Below are 20419 nucleotides of genomic sequence, written 5' to 3'. Positions count from 1 at the left end.
CGGGGCAGTTCCCGCCGCGGCTCCGCAGGGGGCGCTCCAGCGCCGCGCCCGCCGCGGCGGCCGCGCATGCGCAGCGCGGTGGGGTGGGGGCGGCCCCGCCGGTCTCCCTGGAGCCGCCGCCGTTGCGGGCGCAGGTCCCGGATGTAGCGGCGGGAGCGGGGCCGCGGTGGGAGCGGGCGGGGGGTGCCGCCGGGGCCTGGGAATGGGCGCGTAGGGAGGCGGGGAGGAAGGAAGGAAGGAAGGAAGGAAGGAAACGAGCGGGGAGAAGAGCCGGACGGAGACTCCCGCCCGGCGCCCGAGGCAGCCGCCCCCATCGGGGTCCCCCTCCGCCGCCTGCGGGCTGCGCGCCCTCTCCGCCCGCCCCGGGGCGCCGCCGCCGGGATGAGCAGCTCGCGGAACAACCGGGTGATGGAAGGGGTCGGGGCCCGGGTGGTGCGGGGCCCGGACTGGAAGTGGGGGAAGCAGGATGGCGGCGAGGGCCATGTGGGCACCGTGCGCAGCTTCGAGAGCCCCGAGGAGGTGGTCGTGGTGTGGGACAACGGCACCGCCGCCAACTACCGCTGCTCCGGGGCCTACGACCTGCGCATCCTCGACAGCGCGCCCACCGGTGAGCGGGGAGGGAGGGAGGGAGGGCGGGCAGGGACCCCCCGGCCGCGGCGGGTCCGGGGGCAGCGCCCCGGGGTGCTTTTGGGGGGTGCTGGGGGTCCCCTCCCGGGGGCGGATGGCGCCCCTTCTTTCCCCTTTCCCGAGGTTTTGGGTGGAGGGCGGGTGTCATCCACCCTCCCCTTCCCTTCGCGTGGGTGTCCGTGTGTGTGTACACGCGAACTTGGGACAGATCGGTAGCGTGGGGCCAAGGGGAGAGGAGAAGTTGTCCTGGGACTGCTAAATTGGGGTAGACAAAGCCGAAGTGATCTGCCACAAACAGCGGGCTCCCGGTGTTCTTGGGGGGGCGGTGGAGAGAGGCGACAAGAGAGGGGGATTCATCAAGGTTTGGGTTTGTTTTCACAACCCCACCCTTCCCTTCTTGAATTTATGTTTTAGAGTGCTTTTGTGAAAGGGTGACAGTCATTCTTGAGTCCAGTATAGGGGGGGATTGCAGAAGAGAAGTGTAGCACCTTTTTGCTACAGATCACATTAAGTGGTTGAAACACGGTTTTGTCTTGTAGTCTGCACGTTGCCTTTTATCTGTATTGCCAGACCTGCCGTAAAATAGCGAAGGTACTGGGGGGGAGGAAAAAGCACATTCGTTCATTCTTTTAACTGTTTGACTGCTTGATATGTATGCTTTAAATCCAGTCATTTTGGACAATGGATTTAGATCTGCACTGATACTATGCGGCAGTGTTAGTGTTGCAAGCACTGCAGGGAAATGTTCATTTTAGCACCTCTTTTTACGGTGAAAACTCACAAAGAAAAATATTTATATTGTTAAGTTTCATCAGAAATATAACAAAGCGATTTGCGAGCTAGACAGGATTGCCTCAATGATGAAGTGATTGGACTGATTTATTGAGGTACTTGGTTGTACTGCTTTTCTAATATGTCTTTCATTTAGAACACCATGAAGAGACCATCTTTGTGCCAGCCATGTGTAGTATTACAGAAAGGAAAATTATAGCAGTGGGTCGAAGCTAAAGGACTTTTGAGGAGACAGAATCATGGAATTCACCCTCATTGATTACAAAAAGCATTGCTAAGAAAAAAAACCCTACATATTGCATGGTGAACCTTTGAGATGGTTTTAATTTTTCTGTGGCTGGGCACCTTCCTCTCTCCTGGATTCATGGTTGTTTTTTTGTTTTAAAACAAGAAGTTAAGAGTAGTCTTTCCAGTTGTCTTGCAGACATTTATGCTTTGAAACTTTACTTGCATTTGATGTCCTGCAGAAACCAGCAGGACTGCTTCTGCTTAGAACTGAATTGTATGCAAAGATGTTGAATATGAGCCTCGAATGCTCATTGTTCTGGCTCTGCTGGATGTATTTGCAAGCAGACGGTATCCGGTTAACTGCATCTGGAAGCCTAGACTTAATACTCAGTTTTAACTGTTCTAACCCTGCTTTTGTTTGGTGGATTTTATTGTTAGTTTGGTGGTTTTTTTGGTTTGGTTTGGTTTGGGTTTTTTCAGTCTTTCTAATTTTCATTTCTGTTTATACTTTTGTATTAGAATTTTCACTTCTGTTTCAGGTAGGACTGTGTATATTGCTGTGTGGAAAACTCATAAACACTGCTGTTGTCAGGCTTAGAAAAATGGTATTTCTCTTCCTAAGGTTTCTGGCCAACACGTGCATAATCCTTATGGAACTGTTGCATGGCACTACCCAGGGTTGCTTTTTGCTAGAGGGAGTTACTTTTGAGGTCATGGTTCCCTGGAGATAGGAAGAGTAAAAATGTGTGAAATAGTAGCAGCAAAAATGAAAGTTAATGGAGTTAGGATGCTGTAAATTTGGATTGAAATCTTGGTTTTACTACTGATTCACTTTGTAGTCTTGTGCAAATCACTTCCCTTCTTCACCTTTTTGTAGTGATTTATATTTTCTCCATGGTAGTGACTATCCATTGTTTGGATTAAAGGACTGACTTTGGATGATAGTTTGATACTATCTCTAGGGGCATTTACGTAAGTGGGATTAGGTGACAGGAATTTGTAATGGTAGTATTAATAATCATGCTGTTGAGCAAGGAAATATAGAATGTGGGGTGGCTTTTTGTTTGATGATACTTAGCAGGGTGTGAAATCAAGGCTCTTATAGTTTAAAATTAAAAAAAATTCTCTGGTTCACAAATTTACAATCATGACATGATTGTAAGTTTATAGAGAAATTAGATATAAAAATACAGTAGTAAAAAGCAAAATTAAACTGGCTGTTGTGGGGAGTTCGTTCTATGAGGTGTTAAAAATCGGTCTGGGTTGTAAGTTCTTAAAAGTGGTGCTTGCAGACAGAGTTGCTGCTTTGATGAGTTTGAGGCCTATGTAGCTGGAAACAGTAGTGATGGATCTGGAACTTTGTTACAGAAGTAGTGCTTGAAGCTCATTCTATTTAAAAAAAAAAAAGAAACTTGAGTTTGATACATGTGTTCATAAGTATGTATGTGCCATAACAATGCTTCATAGACTTAAAAAGTGTGCTGTTCTTGTCTTTTAATGGCTGTAGGCTATTACCAGCTTTGTGAGACTGTTAACTTCTTATAAAACTTAAATAGCCTTAGTACTAAGGTATTAGGACAGTCTTCTGAAAACTAAAAGCTCATTTATGATTTACATGAAGAATCTCTTGTAAGCTCTTTGCTCCAGATATAGTCATCTGGGTAATGAGTGATTTGTGGTGTGAAGTTATGTGGTGTTTTGGCTATGTCTGCTAAGGTAGCTATATTAGCTGCTTCTTAGTGTGGTCATATTTACATTGGCCAGCATTATTTTAAATGAGACAGAGTGATTGAGAGGGATTGGTAAACTAAGGATCTGAAAAGAAGTGAGATTTCAGTTAGAAGAAAGGAAACTTCAGGTAGGTCCTCTGTGGTGGGTTCCTCAATGGACAAGTGGTGGGATGTGATACATCAGCAGTGCAGTGTAGTTGCTTGATTACTTGCAAATAAACCCTGTTATTTCTGTGACTTTTGCCAAGATCTAGGAGTCTTGAGTGTCCCCTTTTTCTGGTAGTTTTGTGGAAAAGAAACAGAAAGGAGTAGTTTTTGGAGTTGTTGAACAGAAACCAGAAGGATGTAAACTCAAGCTGTATATTTAGAAGGGAAGGAAGTCTTTAGCCAGAGGTAAAGGCCAGACAAGTAGCATGTTTGTAGACAGCACACCTGGCTACGTTCACATAACATTCATGAGCATTACAGGAACTTTTTGTTTATTGTCTTTCTGAAGATTTGCTTCCAATAGAGCCTAGATCAAACTTTGTCATCCATTTCTGCTTTTATATGGTTGGTTCAAAGTAACAATGTTATTTTCTTACTGAAAATATTTACCCAATTGTGTTTGACCAAGGGAAGCTGGCACAGGAGGTCTGGAAATGGAATTTTGATGTGGAATTGTCCCTCAACTAGAATGTGCATCAGTGCAGTGTGGAAAGCATTATGTGCTGTATTCTGCTAATATTGAAAACTTAGGTGTTATGTGTTGAAGAGCTGAGTGGCTTTCTGTACTTGTATTAATGGTTTTTTGTAACCTGAAAAGTTGTATAATTCGTTACAAAGTCTTACATGTTGGAGTATTTTAAAAGGCAGACCACCGTATGTGACTTAGCCTGCATATTTATTTGTTCTTGCTTTTAGCACATCGAGTGTAATGTAACGCAAATTGTCTTAGTCAAGATTTTTTAGTGGCTATTTGTAAATACTTACAGGAGCCCTCACAAGTTAAAAAATCTAATAGGTTCTTTAGTAGTGGTACTTGGGAGGCCTGTTTTTTTAATAAATATATTCTTTTACCGTGCCCTTTCCCCATGTCTCCTACACAGTAATCCTCTCCCTCCATGTGTATGTTGTGATACCCTTATCAGATAGGACACATGCTTTAGCAAGTCTGGCATTTTGTGTTTATAATAATAATTGGTCAGCTGGCTGCTTCCAAACAGTGTATTTAATAGATTAGTTATGTTTGTGGGAACACTGATTTGAGTTTGCATGCAGTTTGTCAAAATCTAACTGGTTAATCTCTAAGAATTCTTGGCTTATTAGAGTTCTGTAGAGAGTGGTAAGTCCATTGGAAAGCAGATTTTATTGGTTCTCAGATGTAAGTGAAGTCACTATTGGCGTCTTCTGTGCTTAACAGTAAGTGATGTGGATCCCCCTTGTACATCTTATTTTACTGTTAAAATGTCCTTTTACTGGACAGCTGAATGTTGCCAGCTAATTATGTTTAGTACAAAAGAGCTATTTGTAACAAATTCAAATAGCAGTTTGAGCAGCATTGCTTCTATTTCTTTTCACATTTGCAAGAGTGAGCATGGATTTAAAAAAAATGTAGGAAAGGGCTGTAAAATTGGTGTATAAGTGAGAGGTGACAGAGGAATGGTGGGCTAAGTAATCCAGGGAGGATTTGGGAATAGATGACAAAAGTGAAGATAACCATGGCAGGGTAGAAAAGGTAGAAAACTAATATAAAATTCAAATAGTAAAAAACATTAATGACAAATGGAGATCAGGAATACTGGATTTTATGGTGTACTAAGGTTGGAGGGACCTTAGGAAATGGCAACTATTTAAAAGTAATTAGGCATGGTAAAAGTACACTTCCTGTTATCTGGTTTCTTTTGTTTTTTTTTAGTGCAGATGATACAAAACCTGTTTCATTTTGAAATAGCCTACTTCGAGGAAATTTTGAAGAATAGTTAGAAGTTTAGTGTTTTCATTATCTCAGTTTAGAGAGCTAAAGTGCTGTTTTGGTGCGCAGCTGGTCAGCTGCAGGGCTGCTGCTTGAATTCTGAAGTTTTTACGGCCCTTTAATTTATTCCAGTAGTTTAATAAAGGCACTCTTTCCTAATATAAACTTTGTAAAGTTTGCATTTCTCAACCTTTCTTAAACAGCCTTGCTTTCAAAGAGCGGAAGCAGTTTGTGACAGATACTGTTTGCATTTGGGTCAGGATTTTAGTTTGGCTTCAGAGCCCTACACTTCATCCAGTCTCCTGGTTGTTCTTATATGTTGTGCTTTGATTTACGTCATGGGGTGGTTTGGTAGCGCATAAACTGCTTTGGTTTTTGGTGAAATGAAGTGAAATATATGATTTCAAGGCTGATCTCGGGTAGAGCCAATCTAGTCTGAAACACTAGGATTAAAGTTTCCTTCCCTCCCTCCAAGTGCATGTACCGCTGCCATGAGGTCCTCAGTAGTGAGTTTTGGTGTGCAGATGGTTAGTGAGTAGGTGGAGACCACAGTGATGCAGGTTGTCCCCTTCCAGCCACAGCGGAGCAGGGATCCTCACTGCAGCTTGTGGGGGACCCCGTGCTGAAGCAGGTGGATGTGCCTTGAAGGAAGCTGCAGCCCGTGGAGAGCCCATGCTCGAGCAGTGTTTTCCTGAAGGACTGAAGCCTGTGGAAAGGACCTGTGCTGAGGCAGGTGAAAAGTATGAGGAGCTATAGACTGACCATAACCCTCCATTCCCCATCTTCACCAAAAGGGTTTTCAAGCGCTGGAACAGGCTGCCAAGGGAAGTGGTTGAGTAACCCTGCAGATATTTAAAAGGCATGTCGGTGTGGTGCTTAGGGACATGGTTTAGTGGTGGACTTGGTGGTGTTAAGTTAATGGTTGGACTCGATGATCTTAAGGGTCTTCCAACCAAAATGATTGCATAATTTTGTCTACCGTGGGGAGAAACAGGGAGATAGAGGAGTTTGGAATGAAGGAGTGCAGTTGTCTCTGTGAGGTAGGTAGAGTGTAGGGAGAAGATGTTTTAGTTTTTGTCTTCATCACCATCCTCTTTTTTTTTTTCCAATTAGCTATGAATTTAATTTTCACCAAGTCAAGTTTGTTTTGCCTGTGATGGTAATTGGTAAATGATCTCACTTTTAGCTTGACCTAAGGTTTTTCATTTTATTTTCACTCCCTGTCCTGTTGAGGAGGGAGAGTGAGAGAGCAATTGGGTGGACATCTGACAGCCAGCCAAGGTTAACCAGACTTGTGTTCCTGTAATATCTTGTCAAACTTAAACCCAAATACGTTCTTTTTCAATCTTCTTTAACACTTGCTATTGATGTAAGTAACTTTGTATTATGACTGTGAATGAGAGTTTAGCTGTCACATTTTGTGATCCAGTAGTAGCATCTTCTTTTACCCTCTTTTTTTTAAGCAGATGAAATTAAAAGTCTCTTAGTCCACTGTCAGCAGAGGCATCCAAATCTACCTCTTCCTCCAGATCTCTAGAGCAGTGGTTAGACATTCTGTAACAGGATTACTTGCCTGCTCCTGCTCTGCAGTTCTTTGTCATACCAGCAGTGTTGTGCAGCACCACGAAGAATGGGATTGGGAAACCAGTTCAGCTGAATATTTTTCCTCCTGACTGTTTTCTAGCCTGGTGTGTTTCTTGATGCAGTTTACATCTCTGCTCTGCAAAAACCATTTACTGGCATAACGGAAAGAATGGAGGCATCATGGTCATGTGAGGCATGCACCGAAGTGGGTGTTGCTGCTGGAATCATATGTCAGGAAATGGATGAAGAAAGGCTGTATCTATCAGGGTTGGTGTCTAGGGATCTGTGAGATACAGACATGCCCCTCTAGATCAGAGACTCCAAATACGTTGTTCTCTTTTAAGTACCAGGCTCTATGGCCAGTAAAATGACTTGAGTCAAATATCTTTGTGTGGTTTTTTTCCTTGATCTTTCCATAGTAACTTTGGCCTCTGGCTAGAAATATTTAGTTTTTATTTAAGTTTACGTATTCTGTATTAAATGACTCATGACTCCTGATTATGATTCTTTTTTACCCTTTTTCCTGCTGTTTGGACAAACAGAAGAATCCTACAGCACCCAATTCCTTGATCCTTTCACATCCAGAATAAATGTATTCCTTGGCCAATTGTCTTCCCTGAAATTCAGCAGACCTTAAAAGAAATAAATTCCAAAGATGTGTAACTTCTCTGTTTATATGTGAAATACCAATTTAGCAATCAGTTAAAAATAAAACCAAAACAAATACCACCCCTCAACCCCAAGCACCATAACTAGTTAGACTTTTAAAACAAGGTGACAAAAACACTAGCAGGATATCTCAGTCCTTTTAATGCACCTGTTCTTGAAGAGCACCAAAAAATAGTAAAATGCTTCAATACAATCCCCAGTGCAAGAGAGACATGGACGTACTGAGTCAAGTGAAGGGCTGCAAATGTGTTTGCAGCAAAGGGATCTTAAGGCATATAGTACAAGGAAAGGCTGAGGAACATGATGTTTAGCCTAGAGAAGAGAAGGCTCAGGGAGATATTAAGGTATATAAATACCTGGTGGAGGTTGTAAAGAGGATGAAGCCAGGCTCTTTTCGGTGTTGTCAGCTGACAGGGCAAGAGACAATGGGCACAAATTGAAATACAGGAACTTCCGTGGAAACATAAGAAGAAAGATTTTTGCTATAGAGATGATTGAATGCTGGAGTATGCTGCATTGTGAAGTCTGTTCTTGGTGGTGCTCAAAAAACTGTCTGGATATGGTCCTGGGCAGTCAGCTCTAGTTTACCCTGCTTTGAGCAGCAGTGATCCAGTGGTTACTTCCCATCTCAGCTACTATGTGATTCTGTGAAATGATCAAACAGGAAGGCATTTCCTTCAGTTTTGCCTCTCCAACTGTTAATTTTTCTTTGCTGCAGATGGTTCAGCTGTAGGACATAAGTGACTAATAGATTTATAGTGAATTTGGCAGTCATTTCTGAGAACATCCCTTCTGGAGGGGACAAACCCCATTCTTTTTCCTCACTGATTTCAGACTGATCTGAGTTTTTTGAAGGGGGAGTAACTGGGAAATATCTGTGTTACTCCCAACTTTTTAGTGCTCATTTCTGTCTAGTGCTACTAGACTGAGTGCCAGTACTTTCTGTTGCTCAATTTTTTCCAAACAGCAGCAGAATTTGATCTTTTTTGGAAATGAACTCGTGGCTGTTCACTGTACTCAGAATGCATGGATAGAAACTGTGACTGATCGCTTTCACTCAGCTGGAGCTTGGCAAAGCTGTAGGAATAAGTAGTCTTGAGAACTCAGTTTTTGTGGAAGTTTGGGCAGAGCACATGCTAGTGGGTTACATTCGATCTGTCTTTGGCACATTCTTTTAAAAAAGAACAGCATAGCAGTAAACTGCTTCAAAAATGGTAACAGATTTTCATGAAGCTAATGGCATCTATCCAAGAGAGCTTAATTTTTTTCCTGTATAAAAAAGAATGGAGATAAGCACTTATCTTTTCCACTGTGCAAAATGTGTAAGTCAAACTGTCACACAGTTGAACACAGTAGCCTTTGTGATATAAGGTGTGTTGATAGCCTTAATCCCGAAATAAAGTTCCAGATTGCCTGTATATTTTGATAAACACATTTGGGACCCTTTAACTTATAGCTGAAAGATTTCTTATTTTCTTTCTCTCCTTTGTATAGATGGAAGAAAACAAACATAGCTTTCTCAGCCTTTTAAGCTGAGAAAAGGTAGAATATTTCAGGAACAGGCTGACAACTGGAGATATGAAGCAAAGTCCACTGTCTTTTCCCCTCAGTCATATAGGCTGATAGGGTATGACTAGCAGCATTTCTCTATCGTTAACTTTTTAGTATGTAGTTTCACATTTTAATGGTGTGCAACAGAAATCTGTGTAGTGGTGTAGCGAAGTTGTTAGTCTTTTCATTTCCTTTTTCTCCCACAGGTATCAAGCATGATGGGACTATGTGTGATACTTGTCGGCAGCAACCTATCATTGGCATCCGATGGAAATGTGCTGAGTGCACAAATTATGACCTGTGCACAGTTTGCTATCACGGGGACAAGCATCACCTGAGGCATCGTTTTTACAGAATTACTACACCGGGAAGTGAAAGGTAAAATGTAGCTTTTTCTTCATGAAATTAGGAAGGAACAGTTAATTAACTTTTCCGCTGCAGATTTGGTTACTTAAACTTGGATTAGGTAACACAATGGCTTGAGGTTAGATTTGGTTACTGGTTGTCTGCCTTTGGGAGGGAAGGTAGCTAGGACAGATCTTGGGAGCTTGGAAAACATGGAAATTTTAGAAACAACAGAGTACAGAAAAAAGGATATGATTATTCAGTTTTGCTGAACCTCATTGTAGTCTTCCTAGTGCTTGTATGTAGCAAGCCAGTGTGAGAACAAGAAGAGAAAGGCCCGAGGAATGTCTAGATGACCTTATATTGTTTTCTCTAAGCCGTGATTTACTGCCTAAAAAGTTACCTGTTTGAGGGAGGAGAAAGGGGCCAAGCAGTGTTATTGAATTTGAGGGATGTCCCATGGGAAAAATGGCAAGAGACATCTAAGAACGTTTGGATGAAGGGAAGCATAAGCTCTACCTATTTTATTTTTGAGTCTGGGATATCGTGTGGGCGGCATATCAATGTAATGTGTGCTGGGTTTTGTCTCAGTTTTGTACGTATTGAGAATTTTCTAAAAAGGTGCTCCGAACAAAATTTCTTTGTGTTTTTGATAACTCTTATTTTATTTCGGAAAAAAATGGCTAACGTTTTTGTGTGCTCTTTGCATTCTTTGTAACAATTTAACTTTTTCCTTTGTGCCATCTGCTGGATGTTAAAAGTTCAGCAGGAGGGTGAGAGACTTCCTGAAGTGGTCAGGAAACAATCTGAATGTCTGCTGAAAAATACTTTTGTCTGGCAACATTTTCCTGTCATGAAGTAAGAAGTCTTGTTGCATGAAAAGTGGTGCCTTTTGAGATGACAGAAAAGGCAGGAAAATGTTTGTCTCTTTGTTTCTATTATTTCTAGTTAAATACTCATACTCATGAACTGTTCTGTTTGAGTTTATCTACTTCAGTTCTGGTGAAAAGGAAGAAAGAAGTTTGCTTTAGAAAAATCACATAATATGACTGAAAAAATGGGTGCTGATATATGGACTTAAATTTGCTAAAACATGCTATGGAACGCATGTAGAAAATAAACTAAGGCAAGGAGGGAAAAGAGATACAGCTCTTAATAGCATAATTCTGAATAAAAGTGGCAGGGCAATTGTGGAACAGAACCATTGGCCTAGGGTGCATCTAGGAGAAACAGAAGTGTGTTTATATGACTCTGCATGTTTCTTTAATGATTTTAATAATAACAGTACAGATCTATATATATGTTTACAAGGTGATTGCTGGTAGTAGAAAGTCTGGAGAAGAAATTGCTATTAGAATTAAAGACTCATTATAAACAGAATAAATCAGATCTTGGAATATCATGTTTTTTGTCCTGTGTGCTGCTGTTGAAGTTGAGAATTGAATGGATGTGATTCATGCACTGAAATCTGCAGGTGTGGGGTTATTTTTTATTTTATTTTGGAGTTGTTTGCTTTCAAAATGCTCTCCTTCCTATCCCCAAAGATTTGTTTTGAACTTTCTTTATTATCTTGACATTTGTGGGTTCTTCTTTTAATAACTTCAGGGTATTGTTGGAGTCTCGACGTAAATCAAAGAAAATTACAGCAAGAGGAATCTTTGCAGGTGCCAGGGTAGTACGAGGAGTTGACTGGCAATGGGAAGATCAAGATGGTGGCAATGGGCGTAGAGGAAAGGTAAAAATAAAACTGGTTTTAATGAGATGCACCTTTGCATGCTCGTGTAATGGCCTCAGCAGCCTTTCTAATTGTAAAGTAAAAACATTGTCATAAAAGTTACTATTTTAATTTGCTGGACATTTTTAAATCTTATTCTGTAATGCTCAAGCATTTAGACAGAGGAGGGTATATATACCATAACAATTCTTTCACATTTAAATTTGCATTGTTACGATACCAGCACAAAATTTTTTTAATTACTAAATTTTTGTCATGGTGGTCTTTTAAGACTGACTTGTAAAAACATTAGGTCTTGAGAATATTTCAAGCATTATTAGAGAGCTGGTATGAAAACAGAGCTATCAAGAGTAGCCCTTTCTGGTCATCACTGCATTCAGTAGTCTTATTGCTCATTGGCCAGCAGTTTGTGTAACTCTTGCTCTTGGTTTTTGGTGCTGGCACCTGGGATTTTTGTTTTTCATCTAATAATTATAGGGACTTTTCCAGTTTAAAATTAAAAACTTCTTAAGTGTTGGATCTTGATATTAGATTCCCGGCTTAGGACAATATATGAACACTTTTGATGTAGTTCTATAGTAAAAATATTTGGATTTATTGAAAATGGTATGGAATGGTAAATTGCTAATTGTAACTTTTGCATATTTTCCATTTGCAACTTCCATTTACCTTGAGAACTAATCAAGGTTTGTTGTAAGAATGAACATACAACAGGCAGTGTAAAATATACTGTACTTTTATCACCACATTTAAGAATCGGATGCCCTTATGTTTTGGTGAACTGGTTTGGGGGCTTTTTTGCTTCAATTTATTTTTAGTGCACTTAAGCAGCATTTAAAAAAGAGTGAAAAGTTCCTGGATATTATGTTTAGCTCATTTTATATTGTTGCTTGGCTTATCTCATATCCTAGACATTTAGGGAAGCTTTAGGACTTTTGGAGATTTCATTTTGAATTTTATTGAAAAGAAATAATAAGTTTGAATCTCTTAAAGCAAGGAGTATTTAGATGCAGCTTTTTTCATCTTGATTATTTACCCCTTCTTGTGTCAGGATACTTTGAAGTCTCTGAAACTTTGCAAAATAAGAGTCTTAGCCTGCATGGTCTTCTTTGTGTACTATACTTGTATTAGAGGGATTACTTGCAAGCTGAAAAAATGTATAAATGTATATGAATATTTTTAATAAGGAAAAGTATGTGGTAGATAGTAGAAACAGCTTTTAAATAAATACAAATAAGAATGGAGGCAAATTCTGGAAACTATTTTATTTTTTTTAATAATGGCAGTGTTCTCAGAATTTGGTGCATGGCCTCATGATTTCAGAAATGTCAGGGAAAGACATTTTCAGTCTTCTTCTTTTGTACTGTTGCTAAACATATTGGCTCTGGAAATAAAACTTTGCCTCCTAACATAGTGCACAGTTACCAGGCTAATGCAGGTTAAACTAGACAAATAGAAGCAATTAAAATAGTTTCCATCCTGTTTTTCATAGTGAAATGCTGCTTCTGATGAGAACATATCACAGCATTATAATATAAGTTTTTACAGTTCAGATTTTGTTCTCTGCTTATGTAATTAGATTACCTACCAAATATACAAAGAGAAAAATAGGCCTACAAAGCATATATTCAGTCTGCTCTGGGGAAGACTTGTATCAAACAGAAAACAGCTTTAGAATAAATTATATCAAATTCAGTAAAACTGCTATATCCTGAATTATTTTGAAGAGATTAACAAGGTTTTAAGTTCAGATTGTGCTTCTAAGTCTTTGTTCTAGAAACAGTTTTCTTGTTTTTCAAACTGAATAGGTAACTGAAATCCAAGATTGGAGTGCATCGAGTCCACATAGTGCAGCATATGTTCTCTGGGACAATGGTGCTAAAAACCTTTACAGAGTCGGCTTTGAGGGCATGGTAAGTGTAAAGGAGCACAAAGGGTAAGATGCACGGTGGGGGAAGGGCAGTAAGAATAACTTGTGCTTTATGGTCCTGCTTTTGTAATATGCCTTGTCAGTTTGCATGCTGTTAGTTAGGTCATTGTGAATCCAGCTGTAAGGGTCATGCATATGTATTAGTAAGAAAGTCTGATCTGGGAATTTATAAAACATGTGAATAACTACGAGTTAGGAGCTGGTTTCATCCATAGTAAATGTTTGCATCACGTACGTGTTTATCTTACTGTGTTACTATTGTGCTTAAATTAAAATTCAGAAAAGAAGAACAAACATAGTTATGAAATGTTTATAAAATTGATTGTTCAACTCCTGAATTCTTCAGTTGACTTCAAATTTTGGTGTGACTACCGCAAAATTTACAATTTTTGAATTACTGTCAACACTTGAAATCCTATTGAGAGCAATTTTCTTTTTGTCAGTGGAAAGGTGTTGAATTAAATTACAGCTTTGTTTGCTTTAGCAGAATTTTTCTGTTTCATTCTGAAGCTTCTCCAGCTACTTCTCCAGCTCTAGAGAAGAAATGGGTCAGATTCTAGCCTAAGTACCTTCTGTTGCTGGGTTTTCTTATCCTAATGTGGGTCAAGGAAAGGTTACTTTGATTATCAACTGCTTATAACGTCTTAATTAGCATTTTCTCTGCATATTTGTTTGATAGTGCAGAGAAAGACCATGTTAACTTAACATTGAAGTGCCATCTTGTCAGATGCATAACAGTAATAAAATGCTAAACAATGACTAGTTACTTTTTTGAATGTAAACTATTTGGCCTTATAGCCTCACTTAACGTTTATTTTTATAATTAAAAAGAAAATAAATACCACTTTTGCAGTAAATATGTATTTTAGTGTTATGTTTAAAAAGCGTAAACGTATTTAGTGCAGGTTAGCTTTTCTGATGCATGAAGATGCTAAGGATAAAATATAAATCAGAATTGAATTATGTGCTTCATGGTGCCCAGGAGTTCTAAAGAAAATTCCTTATATACTGGCAAAAGGTAATTTAAAGTTGTATGTAGTATTCTGTAGTATAACATTAAATCAGTGTTTGATATCTTCCCTCTTATATTTGTTTGTAATACGTGGAAAAGTAACACAGTTACAAAATCTACATGGAATGAGATACAAATCAGTTGTTGGGGGTTTTTTGGGTTTGTGTTTTGTTTTGGTGGGGTTGGTTTTTGGTTTTTGTTTTTGTTTTTTTGTTTTTGTTTTTTTGTGGGATTTTTTTGTTTGTTTTTTTGGGGTTTTTTTGTTATTTGTTTGTTTGTTTTGTTTTGTTTTTGTTGTTATGGCTTCTATATTACAGTGTTAAAATTTGTGGACTGCATAGTAGAAGTGCTGTGGAATCATTGAAGATTCCTTCTGGCCTCAGGAAAAAAATACATTTGAGATAAGTTATATTCTGTTTTGAAATAGTTATTCCCATAATAAAAAATACGTTTTTTATTTGTAAATCAACTATATTCTGTTTCCAAGCTTTTGCCACACGTGGAAGTGTAAAATATTTCTAGAATACTTAATTAAGTACTGAAACTGTAAATTTGAAGGGATAAGGGTAACCCTTCACACAAGTTTTGTAGAAAAACAAATATTTGGTCATTGAGTTAACAAAATAGCTTGTTAACGTGCGTGTGAAACTACATCTATACACAGTATATTTAGGATAATATATAAAATTATATATGCATATGTACAAAAGGGATAATTTGAGGCTTTTTATGTACTGCTTACATGATTATAATCCATTCCTACAATAATTTTATATCTGATACTTTTATCAAAAGCAAATTTCACTTCAGACAGAATGGATTCTTGGATGTCTGTGACAAAGTCATTTGAATGTAATGCTAAATTTTATAACTGATTAATAACTTGCCAAGTGTACAATTCGTTATGATTATTTACCCCATTTATGTGCTATTATGTAAAGCTGACTAACAAGCTGTCAGGAAGTTCACATAAAGTTGGGGCAAACTTGTTTTGGTACTTGGAAATTGGTTAAAAAGGTCCAGAGAATGTCGAATCAACAATACTCGAGAGTGTGTGCCCATGTAAATACAGCTGGGAAGAGACCCCAACTTGCCAATGAATAACACTTGACTCATGCTAATGGAGCTGATTAAAGAAACACAGCTCGTTATTGTAAGTCAGGGTTCTTGTTTGATAGCTGACAGGCTGCATCTGGTCCTCAAAATTAATCTATCTAGCCTGCCAGCTTTTCCTTGGGAGAGATGAGGATTGGCTGGTGGGGCAGCAGGTGCTGGTTGAAAACTTGCGTTTATTTCTGGTCAGATACTTGGAGTTTTTGAGTTTACTGTTGCTGTGCTTAAATATGAAGTGGTTGAGAGAGGTGTATCTTTTTTTTTTTTTTTGTGAAGTCTGGCATTTAAATCTGGGAGTTTCTGCTGCCACAGGCCACAAATTCCCAAATTGAAACCTGTGTTTATGACGCTGTTAGGTCGAATGACATGTTTGATAACATGTAAAAAAAAAGTGTGGTTGGGTAATATGGTTAGTGACACTACTCACATTTCTTACCTATATGTACTCAGAATCTAGAGCCAAACCGAGCTGTTAACCACGTTACCTGCTTTCGATCCATGTGAATGTAGCCTTTTGCAATAAAGAGACACATCATATAGAATTGGAGAGTTAGTGGGAAGATTGTGATGCAGCTTTTTGGGCTTGTGTCTGGGTTTTATTTCTTCATATCGTACAGCTGAGAATGTAAAGCTGGTAACTTCCATTCATTTTCAGTGGAAAATAGTTCCATCAGCAGGAGTGCCCTAAATCAGTTTCATTTAGGAATCAGTTTTATGCTACTGAATTTCTTTGCCCTGTACCACTTCCCTTTATTTCTGTGATTAACCTCCCCTTGTTTCTCATTATGGAGGATCATACTTTGATCTATGTATCCTCTGAAAGAAGCAACTGTAGTTATGATCCACCACAGTGATCTGTAAGCCATCTGTGCTGGTCTACTCTTTTCCATGAATTCCAAAATAGTTGAGTGCATAAGGGAAATTGAGAAGATTCCTTGTCCCTGTGTAATTGATACCTAATGTCTGTTCATCAGCTTTTATTTGGGTTACCCATAAAATTAATCTTTGAAATTACTCCAGAGGATTTTAAGAATTACTTGTTAACACTTTTTTTAAAAATAAAAACAAAGTAAGTAACTTGGTATACTAAACATTGCAAGTGAGTGTTATAAAATAATAGAAATATATCTTCTGCTGCAGTTACAACTGTCAGATCTGTAGTGTCAGTCAAATCTTCAGCTCTCTAGTTTTTTTGTCTCATCCCCACTACATTGAAAATGAGGCATTTAGGAAGGAGCAACGAGGATTTTCATTATTTTACTAGTTTGATGTCCTTCTGTTGCTACTAGGTGCTGAACAAAATTGTTTTAAAACACAAAATCATGAATTTTTGGCCCTTAATGCGTGCAGCAGGTGTTTTTTATTACATGTGATGTAAATTAGGTGTCAGTAAAAAAGTTTAAGTGGTCAGTTGTTTTGGAATTCAGAGAAGGATACTTTTATGTATACCTTGTGTATTTATTCTCCTGTAGTCTCAACCAAGTCAAGTTTTTCATCTTGCTGAGTTGCAGAGAAGAATATTTCCATTAAGCAGAAATTTATTTACTGATCCTTTTCTGTTTTTATTTATAGTATTTACTAACAAGGAGGACTGTATCTTCCTTTAAAAAAAAGTTACACATGCAAAGTTTTTATAAGTTTTAAATATGTATATTTTTGTATAATATGTATATTTATATATACATATATATATATAAGTATTTCTATTTATATAGTAGAAGGTCATAGACTACTCACTCAGGATTTGTCTGAGGTCTAATTTCTTCTATAAGAAACTGATGTTATTGTTTCTGTAGCTCACACCTCCTTGTCATTTCAGTCACTGTCTACTGTCTTCTATTTTCTCCTTTCATTGCTTCACTTTCCTCAGCTTCTTGAAACTGAGAATGATTTGAGTTTATTAAATCTGAAATACAGCATCTTACAAACTTTTTGCTGAAACTTATGATTTATCCAGTCCCTTTTTGCCTTAATCTGGTGACAAAGGAGCATGCACTGGGCTTTCTCCATTTGCCTCCTAAGGACTGACTCCCTTGCCAAAAGCTGTTGTGAATTTAAAGACTTAAAGTGACCTTTACTGGGTGTAGAGGTTTGCTCCCTCAAACACCTGTAGCTATGTCACCATTCCTGCTGGTGCATCTGTAAGATCGGTATTAATTTCTCTCCTGATATTTGCTGCTGGTGTTAGATGCTATATCAGCACATCTAGATCAAACATTCGTCTCTTTCTTAGCAGCACACCTAGTTTTCTTATCAAGTTTGTAGTCCCCCCTCCCTGTCTTTGATGGATGGCAATCTGTATTGATTGGAATAACTTAATAGTTATTCCAGGAGTCAGCTGTCCTTCAGCATCGTTTTTCTCTTCAAGGTCGGGGATGATGGTGCTATTACACCATCTGTCAGCACTGTTGACAGTGCTGTAATGTACATTTTTTCATTCTCTGAAGTTTTTATGAAGATGAAATTGCTGTTAGTTTTTTTCATTGGTATAATTGGATAGTAAGTCCAAGTTAACTGTTATATTTTCTGTATTTCCCATTTAATTGAGCAGGTCATGGTCTCTCTGTGATCCAGTCACATAGTGCTGGAGTGCAGATTTTCAGCAAGTCATAACATAGGTGCTGGAAGACCAAAGTTCTCCATTGTAGGCAAAACCCATTATTACCCATTGCTCACGTGTATCAGCTGTTACTACTGACCTGCAGGTCCTGCTGTACAGTGTATGGCTCCCGTGCTGTTCCTTGAGTTCTTATAATAACGATTTCCTGCTTAACTGGGGCTTCCATCTGTAACTACACAAATTCCACGAAATCTGTCGTTTATTTTTCTGTTTCTTGTAAGAATCCTATTTAGGATTCATTGAATGATTTCTCCACCAAGTTATTGTAGAAAAGCTGTTTTGTTCATCTCTACCATGTATTTACATTAAGCCCAGCCTCATAGTGGTTACGTTTTTTGGTGGTGTCCCTGTGAGTCTAAAACTTACATTTTAACACTATTGTTTTGGTACATTCCCTTTTGCACTTACATGTCTCATCTCCAAATAATCTGATATTACAGTTCATTTAGAAGGCTCAGGGAGACTCATATAACTTGTAGAAATACCAGTGGGGTTCTCTGACATGCAAAGCCTGATGTGTCCAGGCTCTGGATGTGCTTTTGCTCCATCTGCACTAGGGGGGCCTCTTGCCATGCGGTCCCCAGGGTAGGATGACCAGGAACTTACCACCACCTCTGATTTTTTACTTAAACTACTTGAACAGGAGAAAGCTTGTTTTTCTTTTCTGATAAATGTAGTAACTGCGTTATAGAAGGAAAATTGTAGTTGCTTACCCAGCTTTTGTGGTACTGTACAACCAAGTACAGTTTACTGTTTAAAACTCCAGAATCTTGTTTGGATTTGATTGTCTTTTTAAAGACATTTGCAGGCCTTTATCACGTTGTTATTACTTTTCTTAGTAGTGCTGTTTTCCAAGGTGCTGAAGGAACTCTCTGTATATACAGGATATAAGTTAGTTTTGTACTGCCTAATCTCTGTCAGAGCCTCATCTTTCTGTGTGTTTTGGGTCCTCCATTTTTTGGTGAAGGCTTATGTAAACAAAGAAAAATACATGTTCCCTTTTTTGCAATACTTAATCAGACTCTTGTTTTACTCCTTTGCAATATAACATTGACTACATCATGTAAGTGAAAGGAAGACAGATGTGAAGCTGAGGTTGAACACCAAGCTACCACTTGTTCGAAAAACTAAGTATATCATTATACTCCAGGAATAAACTGTGCATGGGGCACAGTAAAGGCAGGGTAAATGTGAGTGCAGGTGTGTAGATTTCTGGGTTTGTTTTTTTTTCTATAAGATTTAAGATACCTTAACCTGCTTCCTAATAATATCTGCTGCAAGACAGTGATAAGCCTTTTAATGAACATTTTGTTTCTTCTGCTAGCTTCTAGCCATCAGGCTGCTCAGTGTGTTAACACTTACTGTAACTCAAGCAATCTTTCACCCTGATTTTGCCTGGCAGGGAGGAGAACCCTCTGTGCTCTATTATTAGTGCTCTGAAGAATGTGAAAGCAGCTCTTGCATGTGTACCCCTGCTCGTCTCCTTCACAGACAGCTGGTTGTTGCCTGACACGGAGGGTTTGTATTCAGTGGGTGACACCCAGTGCTCTCAGGCACATTCAATCCCTGTCTGTCCTGGGAAATGAATGAACTTGCCATCTGGGATGGTCAGCGCAGCCCCTTTGTCTGCGACTGAGTTAAACCCGGCACCTGCCCACCGGGTGGCAGCATCTTGTCACAGGCCTTCTGTGCTGGGCTGAGCAAGCTCTTTCTCCGGTTTCTCAGGGGATTTGAAGAGTGGCTAAATCTCATTATTTTCATCTGGCTGTTTTCACAATTTTTCCGAAGTGGCAGTTCATTCTTTGTAGATCAGGACATACACTGAATTTTGTATTGGTTCTGGCTGCTTAACAGTTAACAGTCACCGAGGGTAGTCTTGTGCTCATCAGTGCCTTGATGATTTGGAAGACTTCAGAGTTTTCATCTTAATGCTTTTGCAGGAGGGCAGTCTATCAATAAATCTGGAGCATGGGAAAAAGAATTGTTCGAGTATTTGCTTAGTTCTGGTTAATTATTTCATTACCACCACCTGTTCTCTACTTCCTCCCCCATCCTGTAGAATATACTGACACATTTTGCGAACAGTTTCCTATCTCCTTCTCAACTCATCGTGCGAAAAAATGCCCTTTGTTTAGTGAAAATTGTTATATGGGGAACAATAAAAAATGGTAGTCATTTGGATTTAAGGGTTACACAGGGAAAAGACCTAAAGGAAAGGAGAATTATAGAAACTCCCCTGGCTTTATGAATAGGAGTTGGTTATCACACTTGAAACTTCTTTCTCAGATAATATGAAGCAGTCTTTTTGGAGAATGAGCTTTAAAACTTTGCTCTTTAAAAAGATCATGTTTAGCTCAGCATAGTGGGGGGTTTGATTTGTTTTAAGTAATACTCTTGTATTCTGTGTATTCTTAATTGGAAGTTTTTCATTTTGTAGAATTTGAGTGCCAAGTTTTCTTCAAGTTGAACATGGATCTGTCAAAAAATGTTGGGAAGAATGGACAGCACTGGCAAACATTAAATGATCAG

At 39.0% G+C, this 20419-nt stretch overlaps 1 protein-coding gene across 4 annotated transcripts in view; it reads left to right on the top strand.

The window, feature by feature from the left end:
- The first annotated feature begins 196 nt into the window (after positions 1-196).
- Positions 197-20419, top strand: part of MIB1 (MIB E3 ubiquitin protein ligase 1) — an 80495-nt gene continuing 60272 nt past the window's right edge. For 2 of the 4 annotated variants that reach the window (XM_027731228.2, XM_027731226.2), the window contains exons 1-4: positions 198-607; positions 9342-9513; positions 11086-11215; positions 13024-13128. In XM_027731228.2, coding sequence (XP_027587029.1) covers positions 382-607; positions 9342-9513; positions 11086-11215; positions 13024-13128 — 633 coding nt within the window. In that variant the 5' untranslated portion in view covers positions 198-381. Of the gene's footprint in view, positions 608-9341; positions 9514-11085; positions 11216-13023; positions 13129-20419 lie in introns of all 4 variants that reach the window. The other 2 variants (XM_027731227.2, XM_027731229.2) reach the window with 2 other exon arrangements.

Source organism: Pipra filicauda, unplaced genomic scaffold, assembly GCF_003945595.2.
Source record: "Pipra filicauda isolate LSUMZ 115617 unplaced genomic scaffold, ASM394559v2 scaffold154_size2910363_pilon, whole genome shotgun sequence".
Classification (NCBI taxonomy): Eukaryota; Metazoa; Chordata; class Aves; order Passeriformes; family Pipridae; genus Pipra; species Pipra filicauda.
Note: the sequence above shows the minus strand (reverse complement) of the source record. Positions and strands in the feature narration are given on the sequence as shown.